This window comes from Belonocnema kinseyi, chromosome 1 (assembly GCF_010883055.1).
Source record: "Belonocnema kinseyi isolate 2016_QV_RU_SX_M_011 chromosome 1, B_treatae_v1, whole genome shotgun sequence".
NCBI lineage: Eukaryota > Metazoa > Arthropoda > Insecta > Hymenoptera > Cynipidae > Belonocnema > Belonocnema kinseyi.
In genome coordinates, this window is record NC_046657.1 from 49,308,507 (window position 1) to 49,325,612 (window position 17,106).

At 24.1% G+C, this 17,106-nt stretch overlaps 1 protein-coding gene across 1 annotated transcript in view; it reads right to left on the bottom strand.

Moving 5' to 3' along the window:
• Positions 1–16,811, bottom strand: part of LOC117177708 (neprilysin-2-like) — a 33,002-nt gene extending 16,191 nt beyond the window's left edge. Inside the window, exons 1-7 of the mRNA XM_033368584.1 lie at positions 16,806–16,811; positions 16,525–16,618; positions 10,995–11,240; positions 8,921–9,135; positions 8,667–8,843; positions 3,955–4,461; positions 3,171–3,465 (exon numbers count right to left, since the gene is read on the bottom strand). Of these exons, the coding sequence (XP_033224475.1) occupies positions 3,171–3,465; positions 3,955–4,461; positions 8,667–8,843; positions 8,921–9,135; positions 10,995–11,240; positions 16,525–16,618; positions 16,806–16,811 (1,540 nt within the window). The remainder of the gene's footprint in view (positions 1–3,170; positions 3,466–3,954; positions 4,462–8,666; positions 8,844–8,920; positions 9,136–10,994; positions 11,241–16,524; positions 16,619–16,805) is intronic.
• Between the last annotated feature and the right edge of the window lie 295 nt (positions 16,812–17,106).

Here is a 17,106-nt window from a genome sequence, read left to right on the forward strand (position 1 = left end):
ATCCCATCCACACACTACTCCTTTCCCCTGCCGAGTGAGTCACGCCTACCCCGAAAGGGAAATGGCTTAATGGTGTAATAATAATAATAATAATAATTTTAACAAAAATGAAAAAATAGAAAATAGCAATATAATACAAAATAAATAAAGTAATTTTCGAATTTTGAAGTCAAAATATAAATTATATGCAACACAGTGGAATTTTTTACTTAAAAATATGATTTTTAACAAAAAAGTCGATTTTTGTCTACATAATTCAAGTTTTAAATAAATAGTTATATGTTAAAACAAATAGTTAAATTTCCGGAAACTTTAGTGCACACAACAATTTCCACCTGGTAATTAACCAAAAAGACTAATTTTCAAAAAAATACGTTAAATTTCTACAAAGTAGCTGATTTTTTTAACTCATATCGGTAAATTTTTAACCGAAAGAGAAATATGTAAATTTTGCAATTAGAAAACAAATTTTTACTATAAAAAACTAAGTTGTCAACAAACTAATTAAATTTTTAATCAAAGGGTAAAACTCTGAAAGAACTCTTTTTTTTAAATTAAAATTTGTATTTTCAACTTATTTAAAAATAATATATTTTTTTAACTAAGGAAATGAATTTTTAATCAAAAAGATAATTATTCTACAAAAATCATAAATTTTAAACTAAATACATAAATCTAAAAATAAAACACAAGAATTAATCACAAAGTAGTTGAATTTTCATCCTAAAAATTGTCTGCTAAATACTATAATTTTTCGCAAGATTATAACATTTGCAACAAAAATATTATATTTTTTACTAAAAATATGAATTTTCAGATAAAAAATTATTTTCGACGACGGATTAAAATATTTTTCAGGAAATTGTTGAATTTACAATGAAATAAAAGAATTTCTAATTAAAATTATTCATTTCATTGAGATTTAAAATTGTTTCTTTAATATTAATTTTTTTAAGACTCTTCATTTTAGTTGGTTTAAAATTTAAATAATTCTTAAAAATTTAACTATTTCGTTAAAAATGTTTGTTTTTTAGAATTAATTTTTAAACTCAACATTTAACAAATCCATTCTTGATCAGAAAATCATATTTTTGTTGAAAATTCAACTATCTGGTAGAATGTTGGACTCTTTGGAAAAATTATTATTTTCTAGATCTTTCATTTTGTCGAAAGAAGTTAAATTTTCTATCAGAAAATTTAAACTTCCAGAACGACAAAATTATTTTCAACCCAGGAACGTAAATATTTTACTATAAAAAGTTAAATTTTCAGTCCAAGTGGACCAGTTCTCAACCGAAGCTGAAGTTTAACTTTTGAAATAAACTTGATAAGTGCTTTACCAAAAATAAAATCGTTGACGTCTTGGTTAAGAATTAAAACTTAGAAAATGGACAAATTTTCAACTAAAATAAAATATTTTAAGTTCACTATTTTTATAGACGACGAAGATATATTTTTTATTGATGGAAAATAACAATATTATCAAAAATACATTATTTTATTTTAAATTGTCAAATTTTGAAGCCGAAATATATACCATTTAAAACACAGTGGAATTTTCTTTTATTTTTGTTCAAAAAGATAAATTTTCGCCATAAAAATGTTGAATTTTCAGGAAAAAATAAAAGTTTGTTTATAAAAAAAATTAAATGATCAATCCTAATTTTAAACAAAACACGTGAATTTTCTACCAAATAGCTGAATTCTTAACTCATTTCGATACATTCTTCATCGAAAGAGAAACATTTCAATTTTCAGATGAGAAAATTGATTTTTATTATAAAAAAATTAAGTTTTCAACAAAGTTTGTAATTACATTTATTTAACTTTAAGAATTCATGTATTTTTCTAACTTCGAAAATCAATTTGTAACCAGAAATATAATTATTCTGTAAAAATGAGACAATGTATATGAATTTTGAAATAAAAAATCAGAATTATACACAAAATAGTTGAATTATCACCCTGGAAGTTTTCTAGCAAAATTTTATTATTTTTCATATCATACAATTTTCTACGAAAATAGATCATTTTTCTACTAAAAATATGAAATTTCAGAGAAACGTCAATTTTCACGCTAATAATTTAATTTTTTACTGAAATATTTCAATTTTCATTCTTAAATTTGCAATTAAATAGATGACTTTTCAAATAAAATCATTAATTTTATTGAAAGTTTGAATATTTTCTTAGCAATTAATTTTTTTCAAGACTCGTCATTTTAGTTAATAATATATCCCTTTGGTTGAAAATTTAACTATTTTTGAGAAATGTAACTATAAAATTAAAATTTTTTTTTTTAGGATTAATTTATAAACTCAATATTCGAGAAATCTATTTTTGTTCAAAAATTCAATTGTTTTGTTGAAAATTCAACTATATTTGGTTGAATGTTGAACACTTTTGGAAAAATAATTTTTCTCTAGATCCTTCGTTTGAGTTGAAATTTATTTCTTTTGTTTAAATTTTGAATATTTTGTTAAAAATATATTGTTTTTATGTTAAGAATTAATTTTTTAATCTAAAAATGTAACTATTCCACTTTTGGTTTAAAATTGATGAGAAGATAAACTCACTACAAAAACGAAAGAATTTTCAACAAATCTCCGTGTGTACAAATGATTATTCTATTTTTCAACTAAAAAGACAAAACTTTACATAAAAATATCAATTAAAAAAAAATAGAAATGGTACATTTTTAAATCAAAAATGAATTTTCAAGAAAGAAAAAAAACTTTTAACAAAATATTTGAAGTGATAACCTAAACGCTGAATTTTCAGAATAAGAATTTAATTTTCAATAAGACATTTAAAATTTAAATTAAATAGTAAAACTATGAGTTTAAAAAAATCTCAAAGAAGAAACAAAAACAACTGTAACCAAATAGTGGAATTTGTAGCCAAACGAGATAAATTCCTTGACAAAAATATAATAGTAGACTTTTTATACAAAAAGAATTAACTTTGAAAGAAAAGTTGTTGGATTTTCTTCTTGGGTTCTGTTAATTATCTTTGAATTATGCCGACGAAAAGGTAAAGCTTCTTGAAAACAGGGAAGATAAGAAGAATTTCAGAAAAAATGACGAAGAGGAGAATAGGCAAAAAAAGTTTAAAAAAGTTAAAGCTAAAAATTAAAGTTAAATAATACTTTATAAATAAAATGGACTTACAGATCTTGTTATCTTCGTCATACGCAGCGGTTGTATCGACAGTTTTATAGTTTACAAACAAAATCCAATCTGATGTGTTTGAAGGCTTCCTCAATAGACCCGCTATAAGACGATGCTGGAACTTACTCAAGTTTAAATATGCTTGAAGGAACTCATTCGGGTTTATTTTCAAGGGCTTGTAGTATTCTTCACGAAGCTTTTCATCAAGAAGCTCTTCAGGAGCTCCAATGAAGTTTTTTAAAAATTTAAGTTTGTCCAAAGCAATTGTCCTCGTTTTTTCATCCATCCATTCGGACTGAAACCAATAGAGCAATTACAGTACCCAATCATGGGCCATGTATATATTCGATTCGACAGGCGTTTCACAGGATGAAAGTAGATCCAAATACATTAGTGGAGTATTTTTTCTTTCGATCCAGTGAGCCTTGGTTTCCGAGATATCGAGGTTTGAGTATTTATGCTCGAGCGCTCGACGCACGAAGTCCGGTATTCGCCACTGGGCAGCCCGGGCCGGGACTTCGTGCGCCGAGCGCTCGAACATAAGTGCTCAAACCCCGATATCTCAGAAGCTAAGGCTCATTGGAGCAAAAGAAAAAATACGCACCTAATCGATTTTTATATACTTTTATCCTCTAAAGCCCCAATTGATTTGGCAAATTACATTTTGTAGCCTCTTTTCGTTAGTTTATGATCTACATCTATGTGGACGTGCAATTTGGACCTTGAGTGTATCTGCCTCGTTGATTTGAAAAAGATTCTATAAATAGTTAATGAAAAAACGCACCTCTTTTAAAATGTTGCTAAACTGTTCTTTCAAATCGACTGTTAATTCTTCTACACTTTTCTTAGATGCTTGGTTTAAGTTGTTCCTGACATATAGAGCACCAGTACTGGCTCCTATCGCATTAAGAGATGCAGCCATCTCAAGGCATTCCCGCCATCTAACTTGAATCTGGGCTATACTGGGATAGCGTACAGTTGCATACTTTTTTTGGCTACTTCTAATTTTTTCATTTGAGTAAGGTACCATTTCCTCAATTGCTCGCCACAACATGTAATTAGCCAGCACCCTTTTTGGGGTGTCTTTAATCAATGCTTCGAATTTCTGGAAATATTGAGGCTGATTCACTTGTATCAGCTCATCGTCATCAATAACCACCGAGACTATTTTTAGGTATTCGTTGAAGTATTCTTTCCAGGGAATAGATGGATATTGTTTTGCCAGATCTTTTAATGGAGTAAGCTTATCGTTAGTAGGTGCATTCATCCTAGCTTCTTGAGTAACGGAGATCTGAGGTTTAAGGATATTTTAGTTTGATAGTATCGGACTGGCGGGTAGTATCGGTCCAGAAACTGGTTGATCTATTGAAAATTAGCTTTGACTTTGAAAGCCCATAAGCCCACCCAAAATATAAATAAAAATATTGTTTTTAAACTTATCAAAAGCTTAATAATTTTTGCCTTAAATAGGCCATAGTTTAAGTAATTCAAGATTGCAAATATTAAATTATCCCTTTAGAAAGAAAAACAGAAATTAAGACTTAGATTATTTGCACTTCAACTTTGACTGTTGTTTAGAACAAAAAGATAAATTTCCATTAATTAAAAAAAGTGATGCCTTGGTTTTTGCCTTTTATTTCAGCCATTAAACAAAGAAAATCTTTACAGGTTAAAGAAATAATAACTTTTTTGTCAAAATTCTTTCAATATTTGAATTTAATTTCTATGTTTCTCGCTTGATAATTAAATATCCACGAGGTGAACATAATTCAGATAAAGTTCTCTTCTCGCAAAAGTTAATCATTTTTTGAAGACAATTAAAAACATTTGTGTCTATTTTTTCGGTAGAATTATCACCTTTAAAAGTAAAAACAAATTCCTAATAGAAGCAAGTAAGATATTTTGGCAATTTTTAATTATTTTTATTTCAAATTTATATTTATTTTCGGTATAGAATGGCAACAAAACTAAAAATGGTAAAAATTAGTAATCTTCTGTGATTTTTGTAATTTCCGTTAAAATAACCGAATTTAAATGAAAAATGTTAAGATAAATTTACATTATTCTCTAATTGTAAATCTTCTTTAAAATAAATTTTTTTAATTCAAAATAAAATTTTTAAGTCATTAATGTTCTTTGAAATATAATGATTCCTGAATAAAAAATTCAATTTCCGACGAAAAAATTTTTAAAAATTCAAAAATGTTAGACTTGTAAATTTTATTATTAAAAAAGTATGATTGTGTTTAAATTTAATTTCTTTTTTTACAACTTACGAATGTCCAATGCAACAATGTCAACATAACCTATAATTGTAAGAAATTTGCAGTTTCTTTAGCAATTATGATTCCTTATTAAAATAACAATGATCTGTCAATAAAAATTTTTATTTTCGACATGAAAAACTAGTAAAATCTGACATTTTTTCCACTTAAATGGTTTTATTATTATGAATAAAAATTATTGGATTCAATTATAATTATTTTTTTTGTTTTAAAATACAAATATCCTATTCAAAACGTCAAATTAAATTAAGATTGTCAAATATTTGTCACCTTTTTAAAAAATTATTATTCTTTTTTTAAACAATAACGATTTTTTAATAGAAACTAATAATTTTTATAATAATAAACAAATACATAAAAATAATGAAAATAGTAAATAATAATTAAATAATAAAGAAATAAATATTTTTTGTTATGATAATTTTATACTAAAAATCAAAATTCAACATTTTGTTATTTTAAAAAACTTAGAATTTAAATCTAATAATTTTTTATCTCGAAAATACAAATTTCAGATGTAAACCATGAACATCATGTAAAACAGTCAAAAATTTAAGATTAAAAAATATATATTATTCTTTTTTTAAATATTATTAATTTTTACCTAAACATTGTCAAAGGTCTAAGATTGACAAATATTTTTCAAAAATTATTATTCTTTTTTAAAACAATAATAATTTTCATAATAAAAGAAAAATTGTAATAATTATAAAAAATTAAATAAATAATTATTTTTTGTTTTAAAATAGAAATCTCCGATACAACACGTCGACATAACCTGAATTTTTCAAAAATTTATGATTTAAAAAAATATATTATTCTTTTCTTAAATATTATTAATTTTTATATAAAGATTGTCAAAGATGTAAGATTGTCAAATTTTTCTCAAAAATTCTTCTTATTCTTTGAAACAATAATAATTTTTTAATAAAAGAGAATTATTTCAATAATTATAAGCAAATAAATAAAAATAATTAATAATAAATAAATAATTATCGTTTGTTTCAACATTGAAATTTCTGATGCAAAACTTCATAAGATCTCAAATTTTCTGAAATGTCTGATTTTTTTTCAAAAATTATGATTCTTTTTTAAAATTCTATGATTTTTTAAAATAAAAATCTCAATTCTGGACGATAAATACTAAAAAAAATCTAGAGTGGTTTTAAATTCTAAATTTCATTATTTTAAACAAAAGTCATTGGGTTTAAATCTAATTATTTCTTATTTATAGATACAATTTCTAAAGACAAATGCCAACGCGACCTATAATTATTAAAAATTTGTGAAATATTTTTCAAAATTATTAATTTTCTTTGAAATCTAATGGCTTTCAAATAAAAATGCAAATTGTTGACTAGAAACACGAGCAAAATCAAAATTTTTTAAACTTCCAAACTTTTTATTAAAGAAAAAAAACGTTTGATTTAAATCTAATGATCTTTTGTTTCGAAAGAAAATTTCAGATGCAACACGTCAATTTATCCTAAAATTTTCAAAACTTTATGATTTAAAAAAATATGATTCTATTTTTAAACATTATTAATTTTTAAATAAAACTTCGAATTTGCGTCTAGAAATAATCAGAAAATTAATGCTGTTAAGGATGATGAATTTTATTATTAATTTTTAATGATAAAATTTTTAATTTCTGACAAGAAAAAGTATCAAAATTATTCGAAATATGTAATTTTTTATTTAAAACTAAAAACATCCGATTTCAATCTAATGATTTTTTGTTTATAAATACAACTTTTTGATGAAAACTACAACATAACCTCAAACAGTTAAAAGATGTGATTTTCTAAAAATCATGAATCTTGCTTAAAATGTAATGCTTTTATGATAAAAAATGTGTATTCCGACGGAAAAAATCAAACAAAATCTGACCTTATTCAACTTTACAAATTTGTTTATTTTTAACGAAAGTCAATGAAATTAATTAAGGGTTTTTGAAAATTAGGGGAAAAATTTAGTATAAAATCAGAACGTTCCAAGGATTTACGAAATCTAAAAATTGTAGCTTTTGTTAGTCTTCTTTGCTGCAAATCATAATTTTAAAATAAAAAAAAGTATCCACATTCTTAAATGTCAAAAATTTTAGGTTATGTTGGCACTCTACGGAATATTGTATTTAGAATAGTAAATTGTCAGATTTTAAAGATCAGAAAATTCTCAACAAGTAATGCTTTTCGGATTCAATCGCTTTTTTTGTCGGATATTAACAATTTGAAACTAAAATCAATGTATTTTGAAGCTTAAGAATTTTTAATAATTTCAGGTTAGGTTAAATCAAAAATTAGTATTATAAAAGGAAAACGAAAATAGAGCTAGAAAACCATTACAATGAAATTTTGGATTTTGTTAGTATTTTTCGTCTATCCAATCTGAATGTTGAACAGTCGAAAATTTCACTGTGGAAAAAGTATCCTGAAAAGTGACGGAAAAAGAAATTTTGTTTGTGGGATATTAAATGTTTTCAATATTCAATTGCTTAAAACTTAAGTTTCAAAAATTTAACTAATGACAAATAAAGATATATTTAAAATTATCATTTTCAACTATTTGAAATTCAAAAAAACAGTCAAAAAAATAAAAAAACAAGTCTAAGAAATGTTTTATTCTCACAATATTGCATTCTAATATAATAAGGAAACAATTTAATTTAAAACAAAAATTTTGAAGCAATTTTTTCTAAAATGCGTTTTCTTAAAAAAAATAGCATTTTGGCTCTTCTTAACTAATTAATTTTTTTTTCATTTGTAATGTTGGCTTATATTTTTATATGTTATGAAACATATATTTTTATCGTACGAATAAAGCGCATAACAAGTTTATAATAAAAATCCTATCTCTATTTTTAGTTTTTTTTTATTGCAAAAATTTTGTGGTCAAATTCGAATTTTGGATGCTAAAGACCTTAAATTTAGATTTCTGATTTTAATTTCTCTATGGCTCTTGAAATGGTTTTTTAACTTCTAAAAATGTTTCTTCAGATTCAATTATTTGAATTGCTTGAGAAATATAATGATTTTTCGTTTTTAAAAATTGTCAAGTTTTTGATAATGTTTTATTTATTTATTTTCCCTTATTTGAATAAAAACAACCGATTTTGCCAATCGACCGTTTTTTATGAAATTTCAGGGTTGAATTGTAATATAAAATAAAAATATAATTTAATTTTTAAAATTTTAATTTTATTAATACTCACACTGGCGAGATGAATTTCAAATTCGACTATTTCCTTCATTTCTTCTTCAGCCTCAGTTCTATTTGCACCATAGATAACAGCTACATCAACCTTAAAATTGTAGTAGGCAGCGACGACAGGGTCGCTGAGCCCTTTCACTAAAACTTGGCTCTCAAGAGAAAGAAATGGTTGGTCAATCTAGAAAAAAAAATTAACTGGAAATATTCTTTTTTATTCTCAATTTTCTATTTTGCTTGTTAATATTAATTACTTACACATAGCACACTTCTCGATTCGTTTAAATAAATAGTACCAATAACATCGGAAGCGAAGAAGAAAAACGTATTAAAGCCCAGATTTTGCATCTCATAAGTCGTCTGCGTCCAATCAAAGTTTTTCTCTTCCCACGAGTTTCCTTCCAATAGGGGCCAGCCCTCTAATTTGTTCAATTTAGCTAAAGCCGTCTCGATACTATTTTTCTCAATTGCATCTATAATAAACAAATTAATTTTTTATTGAAAATTTTTTTGTTAAATTTTTCGAGCGATAACTAACCTGCCAAACGATTACAAATTAGTTCTAACTTTGAAAGGTGATAGGCCAGTACATAATATCGATACAAATATGTTGTAAACCGTTAGACATTTTTCTAAATTTTGCGTTAAATGAGCCGTTATTGAAGCAATTAGGCCTTAGGGATATCAAATTATCACATTGGAAAGACAAGAATAGAATTTTGATTTTTAGGAATTTTTGTACTTCAATTTCAACTTTAGGCGGAAGCTAAAATAAATAATTAATTAATATTATATTTTACAGAAAGAATCTTTAGGGTTTTATCTTTGATTTGAGGTATTTTTCATTAAAAAATTTTGACGGGTTCAAGAAATAATAGTTTTTTCGTGATAGCACGCTTAATTTAAAGTACATTGCCGGACCGTAGAACCACTCAGTGAGTGATCCGATAGACTCCGTCACACAGTCTTGCGATGCTATTTATTCCAGAGTCTTCCTGTACTATCTGCGGTAGAGTGGTCAAATTATGCGTGGAAGTATTGTCCACCCGGGAAAATCTATCGATGAAAAAAAGTAGCTGAAACGTAAAACAAAATATACTTTCATTTTCAGCTTGAACTGGCCGACAAATTTTTCTGATGAAACTTTTTTATTCGATAATTATTAGTCAAGATAAAAAATAAATACTTTGAAAATTTTGCGATCAAAAATCGACGTTTTGTAAAACACAACTCGCGTTCATTCAGCCCTTTGTTGATAAAATAGCTTGAAATTTTTATGGTGTATTCTTCATATGTAAAAGATTACTATAAACGACGCAATTTGTTTAAAAACGAATATGTTTGTTTTTATTTAATAACAAATTGATTCTAAACAAAACCCACGTTTCGCCAATCTCGACCAGTTGCAGAGTCATTGAAAAAATGTTAGTTGAAATAACATGGCGGGAGAAAGTTGTTCGCTAGACTTTGAGAAAGTTTTTCTGAGAATTTTAAAAAAATTTGTCAAAAATTGTGAAAATGGCAGTGAGCTGAAGTCAACACACGCTGCCCCTGCAGTGCGGCAGAGTGTTTTAAATTCCACTCGCTGCCATTTCTACAATTTTTGACCAATTTTCGTCAAATTTGCAGAAAAACTTTCTCAAAGTTGAGAGAACAACTTTCTCATGACAAGTTATTTCAACTAACATTTTTTCGATGACTGTTCCACTAGTCAAAGTTGGCGAAACGTGGTTTTCGTTCAGAATCAATTGGCTATTAAATAAAAGCAAAAATATTTGCTTTTTAAACAAAATGCTTTGTTAATATTCATCGCTTATATATTGAGAATGCACCATACAATATTCAAGCATTTTTATCAACAAACGGTCGAATAATCGCGAGTTATGTCCTACAAAACATCGATTTTTAATCGAAAAATTGTTCAAGTTTTTATTGTTTATCTTGACTAATAATTATCGAATTAAAAAGTTTCATAAATAAAATTTGTCGACCGGGTCAAGCTGAAGACGAAAGTATATTTTTTTTATGTTTAGGTTAATTTTTTTTATCGCTAGATTTTCTCGGCGGGACAATACTTCTACGCGGTTTCGAGCGCTTATCGAGATGTTGCAACCGTCACCGCAATTAGTCATCGATTTGGCTATTTTTTTTCTTTTTCTTATAAATATTCCGTATTAAATACATAATAACTTCTTAAAAATAAATATTAAAAAAAATTATTTCCAGATGTTATTTTTTATTTTTTTATCGGTTAACCCGACGAGTAGCTCGATTCTATTTATCGGATAGTATCGGACTGTTTATTTTTTTATTTATTTAAAAATGCACTTACTTTCATCCATGCAAGCATTGTAAAAGTTTTTTGATATTGTGATGGATTTTGGATCGTTGGATTGAACCGGCTCTTCAATGTTACGCTTTAATTGCTCCATATTTTTTTTATAGAGCGAACTGTATCTGTCTGCAAACGTTTCATTTTTCGGAATTACTGCGGTTTTCAAAAAATTACCACAGGCAAATTCATAAAAGTCATCACACCGATCTACTGTAGGGTCGATACTCTCTAGAATTATGGAGGCTGGAAAATAAAATTTCTATTGTAATACCCATTTCTTAAAAATATTTTTTTAAAATCTTAATTTGATTAATTATTTTAAGGCAAGGGTCATTACAATTCCTTTGACAGTTTTTTATTTAAAGTAAATTGTTTTTGATAAAATGTCAAGTCTTGAAACTACATTAGGAAAGTTATTTTTTCTTAATTTGTATATCAAAAATCAAAATTAAAAAAATATATTGATTTAAGGCGAGGGCACACAAAAATTATCGTAAAATCATTTCGTACATTTTATCTGGTAAAAACCATAAAATAAAAAAGTACAGAAAAAGGAATTAATGAAATAATATTTTTAAAATACAGAAGAACAAAAATACATTAAAAAGTTAGGTTTTTTGGTCCAAAATTAATATCAGGTTAAAAGTTGAAGTACTTTGGTAATAGTTCGTTTTTCTTTTGTTTAAATTAGTGAATTCAAACTAAAATTCAACTATTCCATTTATAGTTAAAAAACAATGTTCTTAAACTGAAAATTGAATTAGTTTGCTAAAATCTAAAGTATTTTGTTAAAAAGTTGTTTCTCTTATTTAAAAAATAATTCAATTAACATAATACTTAACGTTTACATCCATGGTTGAAAATTAAACTAGTTTGTCAAAAAATATTATTTTTTTTCATGAAAGTTTAAAATTTTGGTAAAAAATGTAATAAAATATTATAATTTAAATTAAAATTATTGAATTAATTTAAAAAATTTAAATTTTTTGTTAAGAAATCTTGGACTTTCGTTGAAAGTTAATTAATTAAAAGTAAAATTTAACTACTTAATGCGTGTTTAAAAATTAATATTTATTAGTTAAAAGGGCAACTACTTGGTTGGAAGTTTAACTGCTTCGTGAAAAATAAATGTTTTTTATTGAAAATTTGTCTGCGTGATTGAAAAAATAGGCATTTTTTTTAAATGTGCTTTTTTGTTGTTAAAAGTTAATTAATTCAACATGAAGTTGTACTATTCCATTTATAATTGTAAATTTATCTTCTTTAGTTGAAAATTTAACTCTTGTGAAATAATCCTTCCTTTTTTTTTTAATTAAAAATTCATTAATTAATTTGACATAAAATTCAACTGCTTCATTAACGGTTGAAAATTTAAATATCATAGGTAAGAATTCAACTTTGCAAAACCTTATTTTTTTCTACAAAGATACTGTTTTGTAGAAAATTGTATTTTTTTTTTTAAATTCATTTTTTTGTTGCTGAAAATTATTTAACATAAAAATTAAAAAATGGTACTTTCTCTTTTTTGAGGATTAAACTATTTAAAAAAAAATATTATTTTTGTGAAATTTAAATGCTTAAATTGCAAACTTAACCATGTCGTAGACAATTTTTTTCTTTAAAATTTATTAACTTAACGTAAAATTAATTTATTCCATTTATAGTTGTAAATTGCAATTTTTTAGTTGAGTATTGAATTACGTAGTAGAAAATTTAAATACTTTGTGAAAAATAAATTTTTTGGTCGAACATTTATCTAATGTTAGGTCAAAAATTGAACTATTTTATGCAAGATTACTTCTTTTTTTTGTTGCTGTAAGTCAATAAGTTTTACAGAAAATTGAACTATTCTACAAAAGTGTTTATTTTCAATCAAAACAAAAATTAGTTTTCATCAAATTAGTTAAAATTTCGACCATGTTGTTAACTTTTTACCAAAAAAATAAATAAAATATCAACAAAATATGTATAGATTATACAACCAAAATATATTTTTAATTTAAGTCGAAATAAGTCGAGCTTATCTAAAATAAATACGTTTGATAGAAACTAGTTCAATCTTTAACCAAAACAGAAAAATTTTGAACTAAAAAGTTGAATTTTTAAAAATAAAAATAAAACATTTAATAAATTAGTTGATTTTCTAACCAAAAACTTATAATTTTCTATACAAATTCATTTTCAAACGAATAGTTTTTTTAATGCACTCATTTTCTTAGAAAGTTAAATTTTCAAATAAGGATTTGAATTGTTAACTGAAATGAATCATTTTCAACCTAATCAAAAATAAATTTTAAAAAAGTTGCTCTGACTTTTAGCCAAGGTAATCATTTTAAAACCAAAAATTAGTTGTGACTATGCAAGACAAATTATTTATATAAAAAAAATTTTCATCTAGGAAAAGGTGAATTTTTAAAACATAATTGAATTTTTAACATAATACTTGAATTTTCAAGAAGAAGTTATTTTTCAACTAAACAGTTAATTTTTTAGAAATAAATTTGCAATAAAAATTTACATTTTCAACTAAAGGAATGAGTTTTTAACTAATATCATGATGTTCAATGTTCAATGAATGTTACAAAATTATATTTTAATTATAATTTCAGCTACAAAATATTAAATTTAAATAAATTTATTTAAAAATAATATTTAGTTTAAATAATGAATTGTAAATATATTAAATCCAAAGTAAAATTCAATGCAATTATTAACTTTTCTAAATTGTTAAAGTTTAAAACCAATGGACGGATTTTCTACAAATAGGACGAATTTGTAAGTACAAATATTTATTAATTATGTAAATAGGTGAAAACAAGGAATTATTACAAAAATTCGCTAATTGCTAATTGATAATTAAACTAATCAGATTGAGCAGTTTTCTTCTTGTCAATATAAATTGATTTATTTATAGATGTATAATTATATAGCATAACAGTATTTTTCATATAAAAAATGTTTAAAAAAAAATATAATAAAATAACCCGACTGTGAAACATCTTAATTAGAAGTTATTTTTGTTGTTGTAAAGTAAACGTTTTTTGCAATAATTTATTTTATGAACCGAAAAGCAGCTTGAAAATCAAGTTAAAAATTTTTGGATGTGACAATTTTTGTTTTCATGATAATAGTTTAAAATTTTATATTTTCATCAAAATAGATCAATCTTCAACTAAATGATTTCATTTCTAACTAAAAAAAGAACACAATATTTTTTCGTTAGGATTTTAATGTGAAAATAATATTTGACAGCATTGCTCAACTTTAAATCAATGAATTGAATTTTAAACAAAAAAACATGAAATTCCAACGAAAAATTAATAATTCATATTTTGACACAAAATATTTCAATTTTTAATAGAAAATAGTTCATTTGATAAAAGAGACGAAATTTCAGCATAATAGTTAAAACCTTAACCAAAATGTATTAATTTTCAACCAAACAACTGGATTTTTAACAAAAAACATATGGATCTTTAAGCAAAAAATTAATATTTAAAAAATTTCAAAAAAAAAGTTAATTTTAAAAAAACTGCTTGAATTTTCGAAAAAGAAAGTTAAATTCCTAATGGTTGATTCAGTTGTTTATAGTTTAATTTCAAACGATTTTTTAAAATGAAAAAACCGTTAAATGAAAGAAAACTTGAACAAAATAGTTGAATCCCCACCTAAAAAGAATTCATTTTCAGATATTTGAATTTTTAACAACAAAAAGAACATTCTGAAAAAAATTTCTTCATAAATGTTTAATTTTTGCAAATATTTATAAAATATTTTTAATTCATAATAAACATATGCAATTTTAATTAAAAAAAGGAATAAATTTTTTCAAGAAGAGCGAAAAAATCAAACCAAAAAGGCCAATTTCAACAAAGTTGTTGAATTTGCAACAAAAAAGATTTTTCCGTTGAGAATAAAAAAATAATGTTCGCCTGATTCTTATTTGAAGGAATAAAAATTTGTAAAGGCTAATTATTTTTTATGATTTATTTTCTTAAATTTAAGAGGTTTGAGATTTCATAGATGTCCAAAAAGTAGCTAGTACATTCATATTTTTTTTATTTGCAGGATTTTAAGAATATTTTGTAAATCTCCGAAAATATTTCAAAGTTTATTATATTTTTCTTATCTTTAAAATTTACAAAAATTCCTACGTATCTTTTAAATTAACTCGAATTATATCCAAAATTGTTTTAAAATTTTGTATATTATTTTCAAAAATATTGGAAATATCTTGTTGTTTATAAAAATTTTAAATATACTTTGAAACTTGTAAAAAAAATAGAATAATCACTTTGGATATTCCCCAGGAATCTTAGGAAAATTTATTTTTTATCTTAAAGTCTTTCAAAATTTGTTTGAAAGCTTCAAACTTTCATTTCTAAATTTCAAAAAAATATTCACAATATATCTCACAATAATTTTAAAACATCACTTCCAGCGAGATACCATATTCACACGTAATTACTTCTGAATGGAAAAATAGAAATTATTTACAAATTTAATCAATTATTCCTTATCTTATTCAAATATGAATGCTCAAAATAATCACACGAAACACCAGGAAATTTGATGGAAGATCGATAAAAGAAAAGCACAGGCAGCCTGGGAAAAACGATTATCTTAAATAAAAAAAAAACGTTTGTTTACCACAATTTATTTTATTTAATCGAAAATAATTGAAGAAATAAAGAAAAAAATCACAGGTATAGAATAGTTAAATTTTCATTTAAATCAATATTTATTGAATATTTGAAAAATGTTATCTTTCCAAATATATTTTTTAGAAATATGTTGAATTTTCAACAAGAAAATATAAATTTTAAATTAAAAAGTTTACTTTGAACCAAATAGTTCAACTTTTTACAGAATATATAAATTTCCAATGAAAAAGATAATTTTTTAACAAAGAAATGAATTTTTATCTTAAATAATGAATCTTTACCGAAAAAATAAATTAAATAAAAGGGTTTTAATTTTCTCCCAAATACTTGAATTTTCGATCAAAAAGACGGATTTTCAAAATAGATGATATATTTTTCACAATATATTATAATAAATTTATTGACTAAAAAGAAAAATAGATTTTTAAAAATTACATGAGTAAATAAATTATCAAGTTTTTAAACTAAAAATACAAAATAAAATAAAAAAGTTCATTTTCAAATCAATAGTTGAATTTTCGATCAAGAGGATAGCTTTACAACAAAATTTTGAAATTAATTTATAAAAAAACAACAACCAAATGTATTTCATTCACAACAATAAAATTCTGCAAAATTATTAAGTTTTCAAACCTGAAAGATGTATTTTCAACAAAATATTTAAGTTTTGAAAAAAATTATTTTTAATTGGAAAAAAATTAACCAAATTATTGATCATAGTTGACGCATTTTTTAAAGATGAATTGAATTTTCAATTTAAAAAAAGAATGTATCAACAAAAACAAAGAATTTTCGAAAAGCATGTTTTTAAATAACTAAAAATTATAGCTTTTTTACAAAAATTGGAAAAAAATTATACATACCAGCATTTTTACATTCAGTAGATTGACACACATTGCCTTCTTTGCTCTGCTGGCTGATAACTCGTTTTGTGGATGCAGCATCGAGAATTTCCCACTGGTGTAAAATGCAAAAAATAAAAAAAACTGAAAATTCGGAATTTTAACATTTTTTTTTAATCGATGGTCTTATTAAAATCGCAATAATCGGTAAAAGAGAATTATTCTTTCCCTTCCTGCTCTTTATATACAAATCGTTGTGTAAAGAATCTGAGAAAAACATGATGAGTAGGTGGCAAATTTACCTTCATCCACACGACATCGTACAATAATACCTTTGTCAACAATGGTAGTTCAATTTTTAAGTAACATTTTTTTTTTAATTTGACAAATCGTAATTGAAAGTTGAACTAGCTTGTTGCAAATTAATTTTTAAAAAATCAAAATTAATCATTTTAGTAGAAAATGTATCTCTTTTGTTGAATTTAACAACTATTAAAAATTTTCTATTGAAAAATTTTTTGTTTAAATATCATGTATTAAATTTTTCGTTAAAAATTAATTTCTTTAAATGTAAAATAAACGATTTCGATAAACATTCTTTTT